This window comes from Solea solea, chromosome 1 (assembly GCF_958295425.1).
Source record: "Solea solea chromosome 1, fSolSol10.1, whole genome shotgun sequence".
NCBI classification, from domain to species: domain Eukaryota; kingdom Metazoa; phylum Chordata; class Actinopteri; order Pleuronectiformes; family Soleidae; genus Solea; species Solea solea.
The window spans coordinates 46,577,922-46,603,863 of record NC_081134.1 but is presented as its reverse complement, the minus strand read 5'-3'; the positions used below and the strand labels follow the sequence as shown (position 1 = coordinate 46,603,863).

Sequence of the window (25,942 nt, the reverse complement as noted above, 5' to 3'; positions counted from 1 at the left end):
TTCCACTTCCTGTAGGGAGGTGACCTTTTACGGACATGTTGAGGAAGGGTCTGGGGTCCCACATACTAAGTTTCAAGTGGATACAACAATCCCTGTTGGAGCAGCATCAAAAACTATAAATGTAATTCTGTGTGCTGTCACCAGGGGGCGCTGTATTTGAAAATGAATATTTTCATATAGACTTGTGCAGGGCCAGACTGTCATCAATCCTTGCAAGTTTGGTTCAGATCGGACCAGGATTGGCAAAGTTGTAACAGTTTGTTTTTTTTAAATTTTCTACCACCACCAGGAGGCGCTGTTTTCAAAATGTACCGTTTCAGCAACATAGTCGTCTTCAGCAACTAACCATCATCAACTATAGCAAGTTTGGTTCGGATCAGACCTTCCATCGCGAAGTTATAAGAGTTTCATTGTCTGTTATGAAAAATTATTATTATCTCCAATTTTGGCGCCCCCTATCTCGTACGCCATACAATATTTTAAAAAGCTTTTGATAACTTTTGATGCTCAACTCGTCCACATTGATCTCACCAAGTTTGAAGGTGATCGCACAAAAGCTCTAGGAGGAGATAATTGAAATACAAGCTGTCATATTGTCTGCTGTCACCAGGGGGCGCTGTTTTCGAAATTGAGTATTTTCATATAGACGTCTTTAGGGCCGGACTATCATCAATCCTAGCAAGTTTGGTTCAGATCGGACCAGGATTCACGAAGTTGTAGCAGTTTGATTTTTTGTCCCAAAAATCCGACTTTGCGTCGTTGCCATGGCAACACCGTTAAACGATTTGTCGTCATATTGATCACGCATCATCTACCATGTGTTTTGACTGTTGTCACCAATTTTGAGTGCGGCACGATTATCTGTGTAAAAGTTATTCCCGAAATCGTAAAAAAACTTTTTTTTTGTGTATTTTCTTTCACCACAAGGAGGCGCTGTTTTCAAACTTCACCGTTTTTTCATAGACGTCTTCAGCCATGGCCCAGCATCAATCATAGCAAGTTTGGTTCGGATCGGACCTTCCATCGCAAAGTTATAAGAGTTTTTTTTTTCTGATGCGAAACATCAGAATCATCACAAACTTTGCCGCCCCCTATCTCGTGCGCCGTGCGACATTTGAAAAAACTTTTGATACCGTGAGCTCCTCAACTGGTCCACAGGGACATCACCAAGTTTGAAGGTGATCGCACGAAAACTCTAGGAGGAGTTAGTTCAAATACCATTGCTGCGAATTCGCCAAAATGGCCGAAAAATGGCCAATCAACCCAAGATGGCGGACTTCCTGTAGGTTTCACGGGAAAGTCGTCATCGACTTTTTTGACCGTCCCCACCTAATGAACGTGTGTACCAGGTTTCGTTCACGTACGTTAAACCCGACATGAGTTGACCTAATAGAAGTTTTTTGCGTGACTTTTTAGCCCCTCCCACTTCCAATTTTCCACGTATTTTCCCCGAACGACTTTCAGACGTAAATTTACACCAGGATTGATGCGGTCACAAAAATCTGTGAGTTTTGGGGTATGGGAAAGGCCTCAAAAATGCGATTTACTTTTAGGAATAATAATAATAATAATAATAATAATCTTTTGCATTTCAATAGGGTTCTTGCAACCTTGTTGCTCGAACCCTAATAATCCTTCCAGTTTCAATAGGTTTCTTGCAACCTTGTTGCTCGAACCCTAATTAAGAAACACAAAGGGCGTTTGGAGTGGTGCATAATTTAAGTCCATCAAGTTGTGAAATGCTTCGATGCTTTCTCATTTTGTCTTTGTCTGTGAAATGAGTCTGCGATGCCAAATCCTATATCATAGCATTTCAGGGAGAAGGAATTTGAAATGACTCGTCAACACTTGTGGACACTTTTTACAATCATACTAGAGCTGACCCGCAAACATTATTGGCAACATTTGAGGAAATTCATTTGGGCTGTAGCGTCTACTCCATCTGATATATTGAGATTTTTACAACGCATTAGTTTGACATTTTTCTTTTAATGTCAAATGTATGAAGTGTTCATAAAATATGAATGTCTGTCTAATCTCCAGCACCATCACTCACAATATAATAAAGCAATGCCAACTGAGGAAGATTCATTTTACTCTTTTCTTGTCATAAAATACATAATATATAAAGTCATTTTTTTTAAGATTTACAGTAGCATTAGAGTTTTAACCTTCTTAAGCAAATATTAATCATCAAATTCATTTTTAAAGGCTTCAGAAATAAAGGAAATACATGTGGTTTTCTGAAAATATTATTTACTTTATATAATACTGGCTCTATTTCTAAAGCAACGTTAGGCACAGGGATTTATTTGATAACAGCAAATGCGACTTCAAAATGAATTTGTCCTGGTAAATATGGATGATGAAGAGGGGTAAAAAGGGAAGAAAAATCTAATGTACCATGAAGATTCATTTCAAGCTGCTGCTCACACCTGACTGAAAACCTGTCAATTAGATCATGGTCAAAAAAAAAAGAACCCAGATGAAATGACTTTGATATCAGGCCTTGTCAGGAATGTTTCAGTATGACTCCTTTGATAATGTCGATTCAAAGCAACGTCCTGACTTATAAGCAGTAACTTCTGGGGAATAGCAGCTGAAAAAACCGTGTGAAGGTGAAGGTGAGACACCTGAAGCAAACTGGTGGCTCACTCTAATTCTCACTCTAAAAGTCACCGTGTTTAATACATGATGGAAATATGACTTGTATATAAAATCTGCAGTGTGTAACCTTCATGAACAAATATTTCATCCATTGTCAAATGAGTTCTCACCAGTGTTCATTTTGTTGACGGATTTGGTTTTAGTTAAAGTCTTAAGTTTTAGTCCTAGTTTAGTCATGTGACCTGTTTGAGTTTTAATGATTTAAACACAGGTCATGTCAACTTTATTTTTATTTACTTAACACCTTGTTTTCGTCTGTGAAAAAGGGTCATTGATGAACATTCTTCTTCATAGTCTTCGTCAATGAAATGAACACAGATACTAATACTAGTATTATAGTATACTATAAGTATCGTTATGGGCCAGTGTATACACACACTTGCACACACTCCTTAGGTCAGGTCTGATAGTATTTGTTGACGCAATATTATGCTATATAAGTAATGTCTAATGACGCTTTATAATAAATAAACCAACGTCAGTGACTTACTTCTTAATCTAACACAATGCATTATTGCTCATATTTTCTAGACACAAATAGAAGTAATTGCTGCTGCATATGAATATAGTGCAACACCTTGAAGTGAGTATTATACTATAAGTGCCTCAGCAGCATTAATACAGTATGTGAGAGCTTTTACATGTACAATTACATGTGAGCTACAACATATTGTTTTCCTGCAGCAGCAGCATCAGCAGCAGCGAGCTGTGCACACATGAATAAACAGGAGCGGGCTATGATTCTGACTTATGACTCTGGGCTTTGATTGAAATGTATCCGCAGCGCCGAGAGAATATCTATTTCATGTTTCATTCACCTCGGTCACTTGATGTCATGGCAGCAGATAGAGGAACGCATCGCCTCACTTTTACTATTCAATCTGCTCTCGCTGTGTGAGAAAGTGTCTGTCAATGACGGCTAACCTCGTCCAAAAAAACAGAAAAACAAGCGTGAGCAAACGGCGGCAAGAGGGAGAGAATCAACACAGAGGGATCAATCTGTGGGGGTGGACTGAAGGATTACTTCCACCTCAAGCTAGTTAAGATCAATGTGTCAGTATATATATATATATATATATATATATATATATATATATATATATATATAGGTATATACAGTATATAGAGTGTGGAAACAAGGCTGTGTCAACATTGACTCGGTGCCGGGTCGTGATGTGTTTGAGATTGTTTGTTAAGTGGAAGGACAGACGTGGACCTGCAGCTTACAGATGATGTGACGTTGGTTTCCAGAGCATTTCTGAAAGAACGACTCGAGGTCCAGATTCCAACGGTTCATTTCACTGTCTCACTACCTCAACTCACGTTTCACAGAACCCAGATCATTCCCTTAACCTAAAGTCTTCTTTCAACATTTTATTCATGTTTCAGAGAACTTCATTTATTAAGGACTCATTCTTAGTTGTTGGTGATTCAGTTTGCATATCTGCTGTGTCTCTATAATTTATAATTCTAAATTCTAAATGCTTGTTTTACGAGTGTAGCCATTCTTCTGTCTTCCCTCCATCAGTTGTAAAGTAAAAAGCATCACTCTGTGTCACCCAATTATTTTCATAATCAATGAATCTGTTGATTTGTTCACTTGTCTGTGATTGGATAACGCTTATGGGAGCGGTGGTAAATCAGCAAATCCAATTACGAGCAATGGATGGAGCCACAGCAGAAGTTTTACATCACAGACTATCTATCGTATGAAGTATACTTTCACTGTAGAGTGGCAGTTTTGACAAATTATTGTTTATTATTAAAAGTCCCGACTTCATCTTTAATAGGTGTAATATTTATGCATGACCTTGTATTAGAAAATACACGAGGCCACTTAGAAATCAGAAAAAATAACGTGATGATGGTGCTGTAGGTAAGGTGAGGAGAACATCACAAACATCACAATAAACTGTGATGGAGACATGAATACATGACATCCCGATACCCAGACAGGAAAAAGTACAAGAAAAAACTATTAACTTCTGAGAGTAAATCATTTGTGGAGCATTACAGGTCACAGACTGAATAAAGCAATTAACCTCAACCTCTGCCATTCCACTGTCAGCTCACATTATAATTGAGTTCAATTCAATTCTACTCAGTTTATTTATTTATATTTAATTCAGTCTGTAATGTAAGCTTAGATGTACGTACGTATGTATGTATGTATGTTTATTTATTTATTTATTTCGGTCATGTCAGTTAGATCAATCATCATCACTCATCATCTTAGTGTAGTCCACACAATACACATAACCCAAAGGGAAAGCGGGAGAAGCAAAAGCTTGTGGGCAGCAGATTGTGTTTGTTAATGAAGTTGTCTAGCTTATCGTTAAATAGTTTCTCCAGAATTGTTGACAGTGGTGGTCGTATTGAGACTGGTCTGTAATTAGTAAATTTGTGTTTGTCCCCTTTCTTGAACAATGTCACTTTCATTTTGGTGGGAAATGTCCCTGTCATCTATAACTTTCTAATTTAGCTTCATGTCGAGGTCATCTACATCCGTGGATGTTTTTGCTACGCATTTGTTGACCAGGTGTCTAATCTCTCTGTCCTTCACTGGGGTGAGAAACATTGTGCTGGGTTTATTTTATGAAAAATGTTTTGTGCTGAGAGGCTGTAGAAGAAATCTATTTTTGATTTTAGTCTGGAAGGAGGATTCAAAATCTACAAAACACTTCTGACCAGGTTCAGGTTGTGTTGATCTGATACAATACTAGAGTACGTCTGGTTAAATCTTAGCTTATGAAAGCTCCTTTGTTGGTTGGGCTGACACAAAAATTCCCAAGCCTGAGCCTTAAAAAAATCCATTTGGACATTTTTCTGTCTCTACACACGAGTGCTCATCATAGTGTGTGTGTGGGGGGGGGGGGGGGGGGGAGGAGACAAACACTGCTTAATTTAGGAAATAAGCGGTTTCTCGATCAATATCACTAACATTATAATGTATAATATTCTGTATATTATACCTCGTACTGAGTGATGATCCCGTAGGTCTGTGTGGGTTCCCTCCACTTCAGGATGATCTTCTCCTCGTAGGCGCTGCCCTGAATGGAGTCCAGAGGAATGGCCCCGGGCACTGAGGGACATTATCACAGACACATTTATTTTTCCAGACAAAAAAGAAATGTCATTTTCAAAGTAAAAAGGAGTTTAGAAAAACTCTTACAACAGAATTTCAGCGATATATATTGATTTTTGCCGCCAGCTCCTGTTTGAGATAAAATGTTGTCAACACAATTTGGAGAAAAGCTGTTTTTTCCTTACACTTTTTAGTCTTTTCTATTATGATTTAACCAGCCCAGCACTTTAAGCTGTGAATGTAATCAATAAAAAAAAGATTTACAAGCACTTACAGAACACAAATGTGCCAAATATCAAGCATCTCTTCAAAGGAATCTCTGAGATTATTCAAAGCTATTGTACTGAAGCTGATGTGTAACAAAGATGAACAAGTTCCCATGTGGGAATAGTGGAAATCTATCTTTTCACTGTGTTTACTTGTACTTGAATTACTGCCACTGAGATGTGGTCCTTGCTTTCCTTGTGTAACTGAAACAGAATGATGTGGAGATGTCTTCAGGAATGCAACCACAGCTACACTAAGTGTGTGTCTGTGCCATGGGACACTAAACACACACACATCTGCAGACAAACACACCGAGAAACACAGCGAGTGAGAAACTGTTGCAACTTTCAAGTTTTCAACCAGAGACATCTGAGCCACACATGACAACACTCTCTTTTTTCGTCAGCTGAGCCTGTTTGTTATCTCGCGGCCGGGGTTCCTTGAGACTTCTGTAGCGCTCATTTCCTGTGTCTGCTGAGGCAACGTAGAAGGGTTTTCATCTTTGGAAGAGGTGAAACACCCTGAACACAGACGCTTGCGCCTGATTTCATGTGCTCCTCAAATTTTCAAAAGTTTTCACTTGAGCAGGCTGTTAGTCATCAGGTGAAAATGACTCATCCAGAGCAAAAGAATACAAATTCAATCTTAAGTCTCTCATTTATTAAATTATTAAGTTGAATATTAAATCATCAACTTAATAATTCAATAAATTAAAAACATTTGTTGAGGTCAAATGGCAAAGGATGCTGGGTATGTAATAGGAAAATAAGTCCTTATGAGATTTAAAGGTGTCTAACGTTACCACTGCTGTTATATTAGTACACATCATCATGATATACAACACTGATATTGTTCCTTTGGGATTTTAGGTAACACTCTAACAAAAATAACGCTAAAGCTGCAATCACATATTTTACAAGTATATTGAAGAATTCATCAATAATTATCAAAGCTCCGATAGAGCTCCAGATGTCATGTGACTCAGGTTGGTCACAGCACTGTCATGGCAGGCAAACATGCTACAAAAATACTGCACATGCACTTTAAATTCACAGAGCGATTATCTGATCGTCCAAGTATCACACTGCAGCTCATGTGTCGCCAGTTTACTTTTGCATCTCGATGCTTCTCTGTTGCCACGATACACACGACTCAGTGAATTGGACCACCAACTCAAAGTGTGCATTCTCTGTTGGATAATAATGAATTACAGACTGATGGAGAGGGTTTTTATTTTCCCTCAAACATATTCTTCATAAGTCTTCATAAGTAACTAATGTGTCATTTTCTGCACTGACTTGATAATCAAAAATAGGGAAAAAAGATGAGTATCTCTTCAATATGGAACATGTCTTTTATCTTTCAAATAACAAACAGATATTTTACAGGACAGTTGGAAACCCTATATACAGTAGCTATCCTGACATCTTCAAGTTCTTGATTAACTTCCCTTCATCTTACTCCAGAGTCGGTGAAACTTTACAAGATCCTGGAAGGAAACAATTGAAACTAAAGACAGTGTTGTTAGTGGTTAGGGTAAGTGTTGCGTTAGCATTAACAATGGGCAGTGTAATGTAAATAATTGCTGCGTTGATGTTGCTGGGCAGACTTGCTCTTGGTAAATCTAGTCTGAGTCCATGATTTACCAACAGCAGAATCCATTGTTTGTATTTGTTCCATCGTCTTCTTAGAAATGAAAGATTAGATTCACTTCCACTGTCTCTCTGCATCTGTGGCGTCCAGTAAAATAACATAACATCTATCCACCATCTTCCAACAACAGCTGCATGGAGACATGTTGTGTGACATATTGCCTGATGTTGGTGTTGTCTGGTGAACAGCGTTACCTTGGTTGCGTGACATTAGCTAATGGAGCTTTAATTTGTTCTCATGTGGGCATAAATCAATTCAAATGAAAGTAATGAAATGTCTATACTTAGAACTACAGTTATCAAGTTACTTTATCAAACACAAACACACACACACACACACACACACACACGAGAAATGTGTGGATGCTTTGTAGTTGCTTACACACTGTTCATACATGTTAGCTAGCAGGAAGAAGCAGCACGTCATCACTTTCTAATATTGTTGTTTTAGTTTGTTTCTTTCAAAGTGGATGAGTTTCACTTTATATCGTAATACTTTTAATAAAACATTTGTGCTATGTTTACAAATGATCCGTCCATCACACTTACCATCTTCATCAGTCTGAACCTCCAGCTCAACGCTCTCCTTGACCCCCTCTGGGTTGCGGAGCACCAGCTTGACACTGAGGTTGGTGAAGGGCGTCAGGTTGTGGATTGTGTGCTGAGGATTGCGGCTCTGGGTGTCGTAGCACACTTCCTCCCGGGTCTCCTCCTTACCAGCCACTCTGGACCGGTACTGGACTGTTAAATTATAGCTGTGGCAGCGGGTCACGTTGTAGCCCAGAGGCTCCCACCGTAGCGTCACCTGCTTGGATTGGATGTCCATCACCTCCAGGTTTTGTGGGCTGTGCATGGGCTCTGGCAGGATTGACAGAGAGGAGGGAGTGTGAGCATACATCAGGATTCTCAATTAGGCCACATGAACTGACAAGTAGGACAAGATAGATATTTCAATAAAATCAAGGAAATTAGTCATGTCTATGCCACAGCACACAAAAGCTATTGTTCATTTAAGTAAAAAAAAAAGACACTTGAGACCGGTCCAGTATTTTCATTTATATTGAAATACAGATTTTCAAAATTTCAAAGCTACAGCCTGATACTGAGCACGGCCACATGCCGTCACCGTACATTAGTGAGTCTCACAGCAGCTGCACACATCAGGATGCCAGAGGTCTGTTGGTATAACACCCTCAGCAGGAGGTGTATCATCCCTTCAGAGTGTGTCATCCCTCTGCTCCTTCTTCCACATCCTGTGCCCATCTCACCCAGTGGTGGTCAGCTATTAGCACCACACTGATACAGAGTCAGTCAGCCTGTCAATCCAGGCAGGACACCACCCCCACTGCCATCCCATCACCTATAATCACATACACTATGTCTCATCGCCTTTTCTTTTCCACTTTCTCCATTTTCTCCATCCCTTTTCTCTCTCTCTCTCTCTGCTCCCCGTCTCTATTTCCTCTCTCCGTCCATCCCCCTTTTCTGTGGCTCCCCCATTTCCATTTCCCGCTCTATCTCTCTCTTTGTCCTCTGTCTGTATTTCCCGTCTATTTCCCCCCCCCCTCCCTCTCCCCCCCCCCTCCCTCTCCCTCTCCCTCTCCCTCTCCTTTCCGTTCCTATGGGAGGAGAGCAGCCCAAGCACAAGGTAATGGGATCAATTTCCATTCCAGGTTAAATTCGCAGTCCATTTCTCTGGAACTTAACACTTTACCACCTATTAGGAGGAGCCAGGGCTCAATTTCCCGGTTCCCCAGGAGACACAGTCAAGCAATTCAGAGGCAACCGTGGTAGCCATGTTTAACATTCTGGAGGTGCATGAGGGGACGACTGGCCTTGTTGTTCATTTCTACCAACATGACAAACAAGCAAACAACAAATCTGCTAAACTTACACGGCGATGCCATCAGAACTATATATATATGTCATTGGACAATGGATGACTACAGCAAAACAACAGTTACATGAAGTAAAACTCAAAACTGTGTTGTTTTTTAAGAAAATTGGGTCATGCCGTGTGACATGACAGAAGTACAAGTTAGAAAAAGGATAATGTGAAACGCAGAAACACAGAGAGGAAAAAAAGGCACCTGCTAGTTGAGTGAGAGATGGAACACTTAGATTTCACAAAAGAGAAACAACAGATGTGATCTGCACTTTCATGAAGCACATGAAATATCAGAAGTGCTGGAAAGAGGCAGGGGAGCTGGTGAAGACGGATGACGAGCAGGGTTAGCGATGTGGAGAAAACACTTCATGAAGCATACACAAAGAAATCCTATTATATTTCAATAAAAAGAATAGAATAGAAATGAGTGATTGTGTCGCACTGTCACAACTGAGAGCAGTAAAGCAACATAATGACTGACCTTTCCAAAGAATTTAAACAGATTCAAACACAGAAGTGGGAAGGACTGGCATAGGAAAACAGAAAACAGACCTTTTGAAATTGGTTGCAATGTGGGGAACCGTCTTCCACAAAATTGAAGTTTAAACCCCTTTATTTGCGGAACTATCTGTTGGCCGCACTCGGCAGGCAACGGTTACACTAAAAGCCCAGTGAATTGCAGCGTGGCCAGGCCCTGAAATCAAAGTAAACCAGATGCTCTCAAAGTGACAAACGTACCAAAGTGTGAATCTAAAGCAGATGTACAGGAGTCTCTGTTCTGGAGAAGCAGTCAAGGAGGAGACTGTCACACTCACGTACACACACTCATCACACTTGTGAGATACCAACAAGAGCAGGAAGCACTTGTGCAAAATGTTAGTCTTAGGGGCGGTCCACCAAAAGCAGTCTTGGTGAATCCGCACACAGAAATGTGTTTTGGGAAAGTTTTGTTAACAGGTCTCAGAGTGAGACAATCTCAAAACAGCACCGCTGTATTTTTGTGTAGCCCATCAATACAACAATGATGTCACAATCCCACCTCTCGCACTGGCATTCACTGTCACTATGTTGGTCATTGTTGTCGTCATCCTCCTCTTGTTTGGTCGGTTCACTTTATCATAACTTTTATTTTCTTTCCTTGACTTCATTCATTTTCTCTCAGTTTCTGTGTTTATATAAATTGTAATGTATACTCGTTTAAATAACTTCTTCTATTTTTGGTGGAGCAGGATAACAGCGCCACATACAGGCCTGGCATATGTACTACAGCATTTAGAGTCGTTGTAGGTGTTTCATGAAGACAATTCTCAAAAATCATGCTGTGTTTTCTGTCGCTCTGCATATGTCGTACAGATCATTTATCTGACTGATACAGTCTGCCATGAGCAAAATGAGTTTGAGATGAGACAGTCAGAGGAAGCAAGTGTTTATATACGTGTTCCTTTAAATGTGTCATACATAAGAACAGAACACATATGCAGTGTTCATAAAGAACTATCAGCCATTGGTGAGCAGCTCATGTCCCTGGTGTTTGGTTGAGAAAAGGCTAATTGTTTGTTGCCCCATTGGCTCCCTGCGGTGCAAATGCCAGCTGTCTGAGGGAGGCGGTAAAATGTGAGGATCTGTGGCAGACACCCAATCACAACTTGGGCGCCATGACTCAGGATGACATCATCTGTTTGCATGAACAACAAGGTGCCTCTTCCATTTCAGAGACTGGTCATGGTCGACTTTGAAGAAAGAAAAAAACATACTGCACCATCGTTCACCTCTTAATCTGAAAGGAGCGGCTGACTGACATTCTTGTCTGTGAATAGATGGAGGCCCATGAATGACAGCTGATGAGATGAGCATATTTACCCTCAGTCTACCATGACTGCTGGTTAGGTTTTATCGACTGAGCAGTAAGAAGCTCAGCATCACAAACACAAATACAAACACAAATCACAACAACATATAACAGGACTATCTTCAGAAATCCTACCACACACACAATCACACAGCGAGGGCGACACTGGGGTGGAAGTACAGAAAATATGATTGTAATATCTCTGCAGTGTGGCAGATATCTCTGGTGGAATAGAGTTATAATAATGGTGATGAAAGCACCCCTTGGAGCAGGAAATGACTGAGGTCTATCTCAGGCCAGGGCAAACACAACGATCTCCAGTGAGAGCGAGTTTGGTTTTCCCAGTGATGGACAAATGATCAGCAGCTCTACAAGCACAGATGTAATTGAATGAGTTGAATGAAGTATTAATGTTTTGTGGGTTTTTTGTCATTACAGCATGACATTTAAATGTTTTTGGAAACCACAAGCACATTATTGCCTCTTGTTCATTTGAATGGACTCTGACTGCATGCATGACACTGCAGCAGCTTTGAGTGGTCGTCAAGACTAGAAAAGTGTGATATACTGTAAATACAAACCATTTACAAGTCGATCCTGGCCCCTAACCTCAATCTCTGTCTTATATTACCACTTCTGCCACCAGTGGGTTAACATTGGAGTCAACTGACAGCCCATCGCATCTCTTTCAGACAGGGAAGGATACATTGTGCATCAGTAAGTCTTTTGACAGATCTCAGCTGTATATGATGGTCTCAGATGAGAATGTGTTGCCATGAACCTTCTCTGTGGTCTTTCTCTTTTCCTCCATCTTCAACATCCTTTGTCCAGTATAATCACTGACTCTCAAACCATCTCAACCTTGATGCTCTTACTTGCTCATTTCTAATCCTGTCCATCCTGGTCAAGCTCCAGCTCTGTGTCACTGTCTCCACACCATGGATCATACCGTCTTATAGACCCTCCCCCTTTCCAGCTGAGGTGAGAACATGATTTTCCCAAAGACTACATGAAACAAAAACAACAAAGAGCATGTTGCGGACGTCTGTCCAAATTGTGCACTTATCCCGAGAAGATGGAGACATTAGTCGTGGGTGAGAGGAAACAAATTGTGCATGTGTGTAGCACAGCGTCTTTTACTGCGAGACAAGTGCGCGTATGTACAGAAGAATAATTTGCTTATCAGATTCTCCTCGGGCTCTGCAGCGCACAAGTCATTCAGAAAGCCGGGATCTTTATCAGAGTGGAAAAAGCCTGATGTTCCATCTCTACCTGCTCAGCAAACACAACCATGGAGCAAATGATTCCCCAGTGATTAGAAAACACCAGCAAGTCAAAATGGCTCCTGAGCTCAGAATGAAACGGTGCTGGCGGGTGAGGGTGAGGAGGGTGAGGAGGAGGAGGAGGAGGAGGAGGAGGGGTGTTGTCTGGAGATGGAAAAAGAAAGATGCCTTGAATTTCACAGGATGGCATGTAGATTGTGGGATTCGTTGCTGGAGCTTGTCACACACAGGTGCCTTGATGGCAGTCAGTGGCAAAGACCATGACGGCAGTGAAGATTAAATCTCTGGTCAAAGGCCTGTTTCCATGTAATTCCATTGTAGGCAGTGAGGCCTGGCATTGCCAGTCACTTATCTCTGCACTCTTGTATGTTTTTCCCCTCTGTTCTGTCTCAGCTGGGCGGGCCGGGAGGCGAGCACATTTGTTTTTCCTTCTTTGTATTACATCTCGTGATAGCACTGAGGCCATTGAGGTAATGACATGGCTTTTACACTTAGGAAATCATTTTCATATCCCACGGAGGCGAGCGGTAATAATAGCTTTTGATAAGCGACAATCAAACCTCCATCACCCTCCTAGAGTGCTCCTCCACACAGTCCTCTGGAGGAAGAGAGAGAAAGGAAGGAGGGAGGGGTTAAGAGGACGAGTCATGTGTGGGTGGTGAGTGGAGAAAGAAAGGAAAGACAGAGGAGGAGGACGATGGAAGTGACAGAGTTCGTGTTGCCTTAAAATGCAACAAGTCCAGCCAGGCCATGCAGCTGACATGTTTACACGGTGTAATTGATTGCACTTTCAGAGCAACCTCATACATGGACCACTGGTGTTTCAACATCACCCTACACAACCATTACAACGTCAGAGACAAATGTCCACTGGCTCAGGACACACACACACACACACACACACACACAGAGTCACCTAGGAGGCGTGGATAATCACAAGGATTTATTGAATGGTGGTGGTCGCTCCTCACTCTATCAAGTCCATCTATATAGGCCTGGTGATGAATGGGACTGCCACGCTGGGTGAGGATGAGGGGCGGAGGGGCCCATATAACACAGCAACATCCAATTGAAAGCACAGAATGAGCCCCGGTGTTGAACTTGGCTGGGGCAGCCACCTCGCCTGATGAACCCCCCGAAGCCTTGGCAGAGGAGATGAATGGGTGAACGTCTCCTTTTCTCATGGTGTTGAATAAATGGGGAGAGCAAAATTGTAAAAGGAAAAGTGAGACACCGGCGAGCCACGATGATACATGTCAACACTCCCGACTGTCAATGAGTCCGTGCTCGTCTTTAGTCCTGATCCTGAACCTGTGCCGCCTACAAAACCAGCTGAAAACACTTCATTATATACACACACACACACACAGGTAATGTATGTATATGTATACTGTACACCAATGGTTCCCAAACACTGGGTCGGGACCCATGGATGGGTCACAGGAGACTTTTTTTGGGGTCCCCCAACAAATTTAGATTAAGATCAATAAAACCAACTGTCACTTTGAAATGATTCATTTACCACTTTAAAATCATATGAGGTGTTACAGTTATGGCTATAAATGAGTTGCTACATTAAAAACCAATTTGCTCTTGTCACAATTTCTACATTGATGTGGGTCACGATTGTTTGCTATCTTTGAAAAGTGAGTTGTTGTTTTTTTTTTTTATTAATTGTGTGTTTAATTAATTTCCACTATTTCCAGCACGATTCGACTCCACTCGGTTTGGGATCGTTTCGCATTACTATAGTACCATCATAGTCATCATAGCATGGCTGCATGAAACTACTGTGACGTTGTTTAATATGCGACACAAACACACAAACTAGTGGCTAGTGGAAAGATTTGATCAGTACACTTCCTGCATGACCGGAGCACAGACGCGGAGCTGAAACATTCCAGTGTCAACACTCTCTGACCCATCAGTGGCCAGCGGTCAGTTCACTTAGCTCAGCTTGCTAATGGAAAAGCACAAACAAAAGTTGGGGTCTCACACTTGTTGTCCTGTTGTCCTTCTATATCAGCGCAGTACTTCTTCAACACTGTTTAGAGTTCCTCAAAGCAGTCAAAATAAATAAAATCAAATAAAATGATATTCTTACATAAAGACCAAAACTGCCTCAATGACAAGGTGATGATTCCTCTCAAAACTGAAAATTGACTTCAAAGATATAAATCTGTGAATTGCAAAATAATAGAATGATAACATTAGATTTTTCCCCGTGTTTGTTTTGTGTAATATGTGATTAAAACCCTGCATTGCAGCATTTAACCTTCTCAACAATAGTGTATTTTCTGCTTCCTCTCGTCCCGTTATCAAACCCATTTTCTTCTGTGCTAATCACATTTGCATAAGCAAAAAACATTCACTGCAGTCAAACGCTGCTTATGGTGAAATCGTTATTTAAGTAATGACGACGAGGGTTTAAACTGGATATTGGAGGAATGTTAATGAATTGAAAGAAGCAGCAGATTCCAGGAGCAGTAATCATCGGCAGGGGCCACCATGATTCCCTGCTGTGAGGTGTTTGCTCTTAATTCCTGTGTCAACTATCAATCTATCTGAAAAAGAAGCAAAATCTCCATCATCTGCTTTTGTATGAAAGCACACAACACAACATAAATGATCTATATATACATATATGTATGTGTATATATATATATGTACACATACACAATAACAAGGATCTAGATGCATTTTCATGAAATAACTGTAAGTTATTCCAGTCATTTTAAAGCCGTCTGAAGATGAAGGAATATCTATCATGATGGTTCATTTGTGAAGCATTTATGAGGTGACGTTACCTTTGCTTAATATGTTTATACTGCAGAGAAAGAAACACTCTCTTTTCTTTGCTTCACTTTCTAAACGCCCACAGCTGCAAATTAAAAGTTGGCCACAGAATAAGAATTAAAAAAAAACATACAAACATGCATACAGGAATAAAAGAAAGTATTAAATGAGAGGGTGTAAATGTCAGCAGGTAGTCTGAGCATTTAGATGGTCTACGAGAACAAACCCTGTGTATGTTTGTGTGCAGGAAGTGAAGTCCAACAACATGATGAAAACAAATGGACAGTCAGTTCATTGGAGGAGCAGGGGCAGGGGGGCGGGGGTGCAACTGGTTAAATCAATCTTTCGTTCCATTTCCACCACTATGCTGTGTGGTGATTGGGGTCAGAGTGACAGTTGGAATAACCCCCTTCATCCTCTACTTGTCAAACACACACGTTTGTGCCGTTTCCTTGAAACAAAAAGCCTGTGGTTAAGGTTTATAAACGGGAAGATCACAAGCTTCCATTTACGACGGGGACACAATCTCCACAGGAGCAGTGGGAGGTTACCATGGCGATTCTTCAAATTCAACACTCCCCAGACGTTCCCGCATGGCATTGTCATTTGTTGCCCCCCCCCCTCCAAAAAAAACCTGCCCCATGCCGCACTCAACCCGGGTGTTACCTGGAGTGTAAATCAAAGTGAAACGTTTGACTTTGTGAAATGGCTGCAGTTGTTTTCTGAGCCACCTGCTTGGCAGATATATGGGTCAGAGATCTCGCCGTCTCGTTTATACACTTCTACTGCAGGACTATTCCATTTGATAGTACCTGCTATCTGCTCGGGCGAGGTTCCGAGCGACGTGAGCTGATACTAATATGTGTCGTCAACACACTGCTGACAAAAGTGCATTAGGATGTAAATTCCAACGTCAAGCGGGATGTGAAGAAGCAAATAAATGATGAGGACAAGGGAAGGAATGACAAAACAAACGGACAGAGCAGGCTTCACACACGCCGCTGCTGTCCGTACACGGACAACACTTGTTCTGATTGCTTAGCTGTGAATTTGTGGGAAAAGGAAGCAGGAAAATCAAAAAGTTACAGTTTCACACACGGCAAAATTACGCAGCCGTTGTGAATGCTGCGTCGCTTGGACACTGAAACTGGACCTGCACAGTAAAAAAAAAAAACACAACACTGATTGGATGCCTATAGCGAGGGGAATGGGACATCTATAATTCAGCAAAAGGATGGAGAAAATGTGTGACAAAAATTACAGCAGATAGAACATGAATAATTTAACACAGAGAATAGAAACATTTAAAGACCTTGAGAAGCATTTCAGTTCAAATTGCAAAACAGCAGCAAATCTCGCCACGCCTGACTAAACTGCCACTATGTGAGACTTCAGAGTTGAAGATACAAACAACCTCAGTGACCATTTGTGAGGAGCTGAAGACTCAACTCAGACATGTGAAGTTCACGTGGATGCGACTGGGGACGATCGGTCCTGAGAGTCTCAATTCCTTTGTGTCTCATTAATAAATAGATGAAGCAATGGAGATGAGGGAAGAAATAATAATAATGAAAAAAAGGATAAATCTCTTTTATCTTTTCCTTTTCCAACGGCAGTTTTTTTTAAGTGCGTCCTTGAGAAGAATACAATTTGCCTTTTTACGGAGCCAGTATCATAGAATGCAATTTACCATTCTACTTCCAACCGCCTGTGATAAAAAAAGACGTATTGTGGTCCTTCTATAACCTTCCTGCACACCGCAAACTCAATCTACCCTGTTTTCTCTGACTGACAATGGAACACAAATTCAATGGGCTTCAAACCAAGGCTTTTCATTTTCCTCCTCATGGGCAATGTAGGAACTCTATATGTCACATGACTGCCAGCTATTGTGGGTGACAGATGGCATCCAATCTTATCTCTGAAGGGGTGAAGAGGTGAAGCTCCATTCATGTCTCAAGGCAACATTAGCATTAATTAGACAAATCAAGCCAAGCAAACCATTTCCTTTTTGACCAAGAGAGAATGATCAGGTCAATCTTAACCTTAGGAGAAAGAAAAGCAAAGGACCAGCTCACGATGATCCGTTTTCCTTTGTTAACAAACAAATGTACGGCTCAGTTTGGACAAGAATTAGCAAAATATATGGACTTCCTGCAGTGTGACGGGAAATAATGGAAACTGGTGGATTAGCATGATCACACTGTCTGTTCTATTTCTGTCTTTCAGTGTTAACTAGGCAGTCAATGCACACACCAGCTGTTCTTCCTCTTCCAAAGGTCAATCACACCCTCGCTGGACAACGCCAACACCTGGACAGTGGACGGTCTCACTGTTTTTACAATTACAATTTCTATTTATACAATATCAGCAACATACAAAAAAGATGTGATATCTTGTTTATGCCAACAAGCTGAAGAACGGCATTTACATTCCAGGATGCACAAAAGATAATCTCTCACTCACACACAATGCACGACAGGATGTGACCAAGTGGGGAGGAAACCGGTACAGAAGACGATTCAGCTCACGTGTGAAGATGCCAAAATTGTGAGGTTGAGATTAGAGTAAGAATTCTGAGAAAAAAATCTCAAATTTCGAACCTTAATCTCAGAATTAAGAGATTGGCTGGGCAAAGTAAATATGCATAAGTGAGAACAGCTTCCAATTCAAGTCAACTGTCATAAGTAATAATACTTACAGCAATGATCCTGAATTAATGTCACCTGAGAAATAAAATGATTCTACCACCACACAAGAACCAGTTTCTTTCACAAATTAGCCAGGAAAACAGCCTTGGTGTGGGTGAATGTAATTGAGCCACTCCTCCATACTTCCCACTGTTGTCAACAACCATTTGATCAACGCTGATTCCCTTGTGTTTAATAGCACTGAGTGCAACAGAATGGCAGAAAGAGCAGATGAGACTTTGTCCACGTGGTACCAGAGCGCAGATGGAGACAACTTATAGACAGAGATGTGGAGTTGGCAGAGGCTGGAGTCTGAGCAGGTGTTTGGACCCAGGATGGACATCATGCATTGCCATTTTTAACATGCCAGTGGGACAGCAAAGGCCATAGGGTGGGAAAGAAGCAAGCGGGACAAACTGTCCTTCTACCATGGACAACTAGAATTAACTCTGCTATATTAGAAACAAACTGTATGGGAAAAAAACAACTATAACTTATAGTAAATGGTAAGATATTGTAAATAACTCAATATTCACATCAAGCATAAAACAGTTAAGTGAAGAAAACATAGAAAATAAATTAAAAAAAACAAATACATTCTTAGCCAATAACAAAACTAACAGTGAAGAATAATAAAGAGTTTCAGAAGCTTCACTGCTTCAGGTCCAGTGTGTAGCGTTTAGTCCAGATTAATGGAGAAAATGAATATTCTACCTATAAATATAGATCTAACCCTGCTGCACTTATTTCACAATAAAATAATAAAGAGTTATATCAGAGAACTGGCTTTTACTTTGAAACAGGAACATGACGTGCCATGTTTGTGACATATGCGACACATATGCACCCTCGAGGCAGGTTTATCACGATGACAACAGAGAAGACATGTCTTCCTACACATGCACACGGCGGCCACTGAAGACCAGCTGTCAGTCATTAGTCATGAGACACCATCACTGGTAGAAAACTACAACAAGCACGTTTATGCACTGCATACGTAATCTGGATTACTGGTCAGATTGGCTGTACGTCTACTACACCCTTTCCAGACTCGTACTCAACCTCAAATGAGTGTGAGTGGCAGTTACCTGAGTGAAAGTGAAACTCTGTGGAATATAATCCAGGATGTGAAAGATAGCATTTGCTGGATAATTATTAGCATTAGCATGCTAGTGAAAAACAACATCTTAAGTGCAAGGGCCCATAACCAAACCCTAGAATAGAGTAGAATAGAGTTTCATTCATGTCTGTGACCCAGAGCAGAACAATCTATACTTTAACACAGAGAAGTAGAGGAGTAGTTGTTGAGAGTTCTCCTCTCCACTTTGGTGTTGCTGAAGTGCAGAGCACCCTGCTGTGAACCTGGGGCATCACCTAATAACGTAGTGTCTTCCTTCAGAAAACTCTCAAGTGGTAAACAACTTCACACAGACACACATTTCACAAGCAAAGGCTAATGTACACGATCGTCTGTTAGCTCATGTTTGGTAAGTCATGTCTGGCCAGCAGGAAAATAACAACATGACAAATTGTTAACAAATTGAACATAGAAACAGCAGAAATGCTGTTTGAATGGTTGTGTCATCCTCCGCCACTGAAACCCAACAAAATAACCTTCCCAAAGCAATCACAGGGCCTTGGATAAGACATTCTTTTGATGTTCACTCAGAAAGTAATGAAAGTGCTTCATGGGAGAGAAACCCTTTCAAGGCTGCCCTTTTCTTCCTCCTGAGTCTGAAGTGAATTGGTGGCGTCCTTGCATTACATGTTCTCCATTTTACAGAAGATTGAATTAAAACATCCTTTATCATCAGAAACATTGCTCAGTTTGCGAAGTGACCAAGGCATGGCAATGAATAATTATGTGAGCGGCAGTGCTCTAAAGTGGCCACAGATTTTCATTAGCACCTCCAGACAGCAGTGTGTGTGGGGGGGGGGGGGGCGAGTCTGTGGGCCTGTCTGCACCAACAGTGATGTATCACTCAGCCCCAGTGAGTCTTAACCGTTCAATTAGGAGTTCTGCTGAGGCCCGGCCTGTCAGTGGGAAAGACCTGCAGAGAGCCGGACAAGATCAAGAGCTGCTTCCTCAAACACACTTCGGGAGCAGGGGCCATCAATCTCCAACACTGTGACCGGCAGGGTCGGCCAAGGGCCAGGACCCCCTGCAGAATCTGGGCCTGGCCCGGGAGGCTGCACAGGTAAGGCCATTCATTTCTATCAGCCAGACTCAAAATGAAAACGCTCTGACCTTCACAGTGAGGATGGAGGATGGAGTTCCACTGTGTCCAGTGAGGGGAGAGAAATCTCATTTTCATCAGCATTTCTCTGGACACCAAACTGCTGAGGCTACGTTTGTTTAGCATCCCAGCGCAGCATGGGAATTTAGCTGGTTAATGTTGTGAGAAGGGCCAATTTGTACTAAATCATCAGGCATTCTCAAAGTGTTTATGCACATGTTACTGATACTGATCCAAATGGAAGGTGCAACTCGTGTGACTGAAGCTCACACGTGGCTTCAGTCTGTGTTGTTGTGGACGAGGATGAGGATGAGGATGAAGAAACACACAGTTGTGTGAACAAATCATGTCAGTTATTGTGACATTGGCTTGTATTCACAGCTCTAATTGTTCCTCTGAGGAATACATTAATATTTTAAAAAGTGATCATTTGTTTCCATAGTTCATATGAAGATTTAATGAAGATATACAGTAGGTGAGAACAATGAAGACATAGAGGCCTTTGTCCACTATAGAAAAATAATTACCTCAGTCAACTGGCAGTGACATGTGTGGGAAACGTTATTTTTCATCACCATACGATGAAGCATTAGAGAAAACACAGCCCTGATGGCTATTTACTGTATGCAGGGAGGTCATTTGTAAAAGCTGAACTTCTGTTTATGTCAGGAGCAAAACTCAAACACAACAAGCCTCAGGCAACACAAGCTAAATATTATGTTTTCTAAATGTTGAAAGAATAAACTGCTTGAGCAGCTTTGACCACGCTGTTCACGTGGATGTTGTACATTTCTGCATCTGTTTATTAAACTGGTGAACTTTTGCTCTCTGTTCTTTCAGATGTGATTGTGCTGGAGCTGCATGTCAACATGCAAATGTGAACCATGTTTCCCAACTGTAACGGTGAATTGCACCAGTGTCTACTCACTGATGTGCACATCTTTAAAGTTTACTATTAAGTACTGAAACTATACAATTTGTGATATAAATGGGTGTATCTACTGCATCTCTGCTCACCTTACTACCTTACTTATGCCTAGTCGGGTGCGTTATTGAATTACAAAACATGACGGTTAAAGTCTATGTTCTGTTACAGAGCTTCACAGGTGTGTGTGAGTGCTGGTTTGAAGAAAATGGACCTGTGCCTGATTCTGGTCATTTATGGTTTGTTCACATTTATATCAATTACACACATTATTAAGATATAAGAGCGACACATGTAAGCACAACCAGCATGAACTCACCTGGAGCTAATGCTTTGATTATTATAAAATGTGACCACAGATTAAATCATAAAGTGACACATGATTTTCAGAACAAGCCAGTTTGTAAAGTGGTCTCGTTCACTCAGGGTTCATAGAACCTGTGGAACATTAGAAGATTCTCAACACAGATTAGGTTTTGTTCGTTTCATTCACGTCACGCGAATGACACAAATCCCATGCTTTTACAGGATTTGGGTAATTCATGTCACCCACACTTTACATTCATTTAATGATCTATTTTTCCCTTTATTGAGAAATTAAAAGAAATATATAAATGCATAAGACTGGTATTTTAAATAATATTTTTTTCTATCTGATTCAATTAAAATTGCATTTTTAATTAATTTTAATTTGGCTTATTTATTACATTAAATTGAATTCTGCATTTCCTCAGCTCCTTTTTGTGTGTGTGATCAAGTCAGGCCATAATATCTTAATTGTATGTATTGAGGTTTAAGTGTGTGTGTGTGTGTGTGTGTGTGTGTGTGTGTGTACTTTCTATTGTATTTTAGATTTTGAGGTTTCAAGTTTGAGTTCATCAACTCTACTTTTAAAGTGAATCCCTGTTAGACTGTAAAATCTTTTTTAGCACTTTACTTAAATCTCAGTGATGCTTTTTAAAGTCATTGTTTTTGTCTCACCAGCACATTTGGTCCTGGCCCTCAGGGGGGGTCCTGGTGCTCCAGTGCCTCCCTCCAGAGGTCTGGTCAGCAGAACGCTGATCTCATACTCTGTGTCTGGGTCCAGATGGCCGATCTTGTGTGTGGTCTTGTCTACAGGCTGCAGGTCGTACATGGTGCCCGACACGGTGCGGTACTCCACCTCCCTGTCAATAATCGGGCCGTCCCCATTGATGGAGTTGGCGTTCAACTGGATCCAAAGATAGGTGGCACCAACAGCCGTCAGCTGGGGTGGAGCTATGGGCACAGGAGGCTCTGAGGAAACAGAAAGTTAATGGTGAAACGGTTTGAATGGTAGTTGGGGCTGCTGTACCTTGACATCTCAACATCATGGAGGGGGATAAATTCATTCCAGGGTATTTGACAAGAAAATGCCAAAGGATCTGTCCACCAGTGAAGCAGCTGAACAATAACCACAAACATGGAAATAAATCTTCTTTGAACTAATAAAATCCACTTGATGGAGCAGCCTAGTTACAGCCCTGACCTTAACACAATAGAGTTATCCTGAGCACGTCACAGCAGACATTCAAAGAATATCTTGATGTATTGTGAGTCTGAGCTGCAACCACTTCATTAGTGTCAAGGAGTTTGGATTATTTATTCCACCTGCACTGTGAATGTTTAATGGTTAAGGCCAACAGAGATAAATGGAATATTTGTGCCTTTAGTTTGAGCACATGTGATTTCAATGAACACATCAGAGTTTCAACGTTTTGAAAATGTACAGATTCCATTCGTATCTAATAAGTCAGTCAAGTCAGTTACAGTAGCCCACAATGGACAAACTAAAGAAAGTGTGAGATTTGATGCTAACCCAAGGCTATGGTTTTCCAACACACTTCAAAATGAAGGATATTCAGCTACAACATAAAACTTCACCAACAAATGTTGAAAACATTTTACATCCTACATCTTTAATGGTATTCGTTTCACACTGTTTTTATTTTTCAAAATAACTCTTTAATTAATAATGACCGCTTCATCAGTTTAGCAGGAAATGTCTCTCTACTCAATCTCTGCCAAAGGGTTCATGTTTTTACATCAGTTTCTGTTTAAATATATAATATAAATATCCATCTGAATCGGTATGTGTCCTTTAAATCAGTATTTCCCAAAATGCTCTCTACTCAACTATTGTGACCCAAATCAAAATATCAACCATGACCAAATTAGAGACTTAAACCATATTTATAACACTCACTATTATTTTGAATAGTTAAACAAATCATTTCCAACAAGTGTTTGGTAAATGATTCATTTAAAGCCTATTATTTAAAACATATACACATTCATCTTCACTGAAATAACTGGAAATTATAAATCACATTTGTTTTGGGTGTCTGTGGGTCCAGGCTTTAGTTTTATAACTCACAATATTCCTTTCAAAGTTTAACATCGAGAACAACAACTGAAGAATTGTGTGTAGGTTTGTTTGACCTTGGCACAAGTAGCACTTTATGCTAATGTTTACACATGTAGTGCTGGCTCCATTTTACCAAAAAACAACTCCAGTGTGTTTTCAGTTGAAAAGTGTCGTGTGTTTAAGTTCCTTTCAGACAACCTTACCGCTGAACTCCTCCCCACTGTTATGTTACCAGTATTTGTCTAATCTTACCTCAACCTTGTGCCATTTCTGTTTTAATGAGGCTTCTCAAAATGTCCACATTATTTCAACTGCTCTATATTTTCAGGATTTAATTATAATATAATATATTATGTAACTGGTCAAAGCTGAATTTTGAGTACCTGTGAATTTGACAAAAAAAGCGTCAATAGATGTTTTTTTTCCTTGATTGACTCTTACAACCCAAACCTTGCCATTGCAAACTAAAGGTCTTTGCACACCAAACGTAACAAAGTGCAGATAATTACGACGCACCCTCTCACGTGCATCAAGTGCGACAAAGAATCTAATACATGATGAGGAAAAGAGGAAAAATGACATCACGATCTCGCTGCGACCGGAGCAGTCTTCACTCACGCAGCTGATGCTGCAGAGACTATTTTAAAGCTTGACTTACACACACACACACACACACACATCACCCTAAAGCTCCATTACAGCCTCCCTGTACACGCCTTGCAATCGTTATATTATTATTATATTATTATAATATATTATATTATATTTTTCTTATTCATTAAAAATAACAAACACTATCAAGCGATCTGCCACCACGTTAAACATTTGGACTGTTGGCCATCAACAACACAACATCCGTCGACCACGGCTGACGTGAATGCTGCACTTATTTGATGCATGTTTTTGCTGTGCAAAGGCCTGTGACCTGCAGCTGAAGCACAGATCTATGAATGTACTCTTGTCACGTACTACAACACTTACGTGTCCTAGAGGCCAATAATGCTAATGAGCACACATATGGAACAGAATAATGCCATTAGCTGCTGGGCTGCTTCTCATGGAGCTGTCATGGCGAGGACTCCTGGAACATTAGGAGCAGGTTGAGGTGTCCTGGGTGGGAGTGGAGGCTCTCCCCCGGCAGATGGTTACCCCACAGTGACCTCTGTGCATGTCCCTAAACTCCCATTAATCTGTGCTCCCAGTGTTGCTGTGCCAAACATCACCTAAAGTGAACTGGCTAATCCAGCAGGTCTTTCTGTGGCACTCGCGTGCAGGACCCTGGTCTGCGTGTGCTGCAGCCAGACGGAGGAACAAGGCGACCCCAACAAACTGGGTTCAACCACATACTTATTTTGATGGCTTTTCATGTTCCGTCTTAAAAGGGGTTTAACCCAATTAAGGAGCAATATGCTGAGATTCATTTAAACAGAATAAAAGCACAGGCTCTCAATGTAATAAAATGGTGCTTTATCTAAAATATTGCCTTTGTAATTATGTTTGGCATTTGTAATATTATGAAAACACGACATGAAACTAAAACAGAAAACGAAGAACGGATGATTCAGAATGTCGTGTGGTTCTTTGGCCTTGAGGCTTTTATTTAAACTCTGAAGAGAAAAGCAGACGACACGTACAATCACAGGAGAAGATTGTAAAACGAGTCCCTTTATTTGTAAAATAAAACATACTTAAGACTATGTTAGGAATCTGAATGAAATAAGGATTCAAATATCCTACAAAGAGCAAACTTAGCTTTTAATCATATGAACAAACTGATAGTTCACTTTATGTAGTTTTTTATTCTTATCTATGATTGGCTGCGACACAGTCAGGATACATCATGCAGGACTGGCCTCTTCAGTCATGTAATCATTATATTGTCTTTTTAATGCTCAGTGACGCCTTGACGCCGCGGCTGGTGTTGTCACTTGAGACCATTTGTGCAACAACGTGGCTACAATAAGTAGCATGATGTATTGTAACAATAAGCATTTCATTTCACTTTGAAAAGATGCTGCTTCTAAAAAGCAATACCAGGTTGTGGTGATGAAATAATTCCTGTAGGTGCAGTAATCCTCTGTTCAACCACCGTAGCAGACGGATTAGCGGTGTGAAATACGCTCAAGTGCTGGAACACTTTAGGATATTAACAACTGGGTTCCCACTGCTGCAAAGCTGCCTCCCGAGGCAGCTTTGCAGCAGTGGGAGCCTCTGGAA

General features: G+C 40.8%; 1 protein-coding gene across 1 annotated transcript in view; it reads right to left on the bottom strand.

The window, feature by feature from the left end:
- Window positions 1–25,942, bottom strand: part of LOC131463773 (receptor-type tyrosine-protein phosphatase mu-like) — a 161,952-nt gene that overhangs the window by 76,829 nt on the left and 59,181 nt on the right. The window contains exons 7-9 of the mRNA XM_058635801.1: window positions 22,321–22,614; window positions 8,221–8,529; window positions 5,640–5,749 (exon numbers count right to left, since the gene is read on the bottom strand). Of these exons, the coding sequence (XP_058491784.1) occupies window positions 5,640–5,749; window positions 8,221–8,529; window positions 22,321–22,614 (713 nt within the window). The remainder of the gene's footprint in view (window positions 1–5,639; window positions 5,750–8,220; window positions 8,530–22,320; window positions 22,615–25,942) is intronic.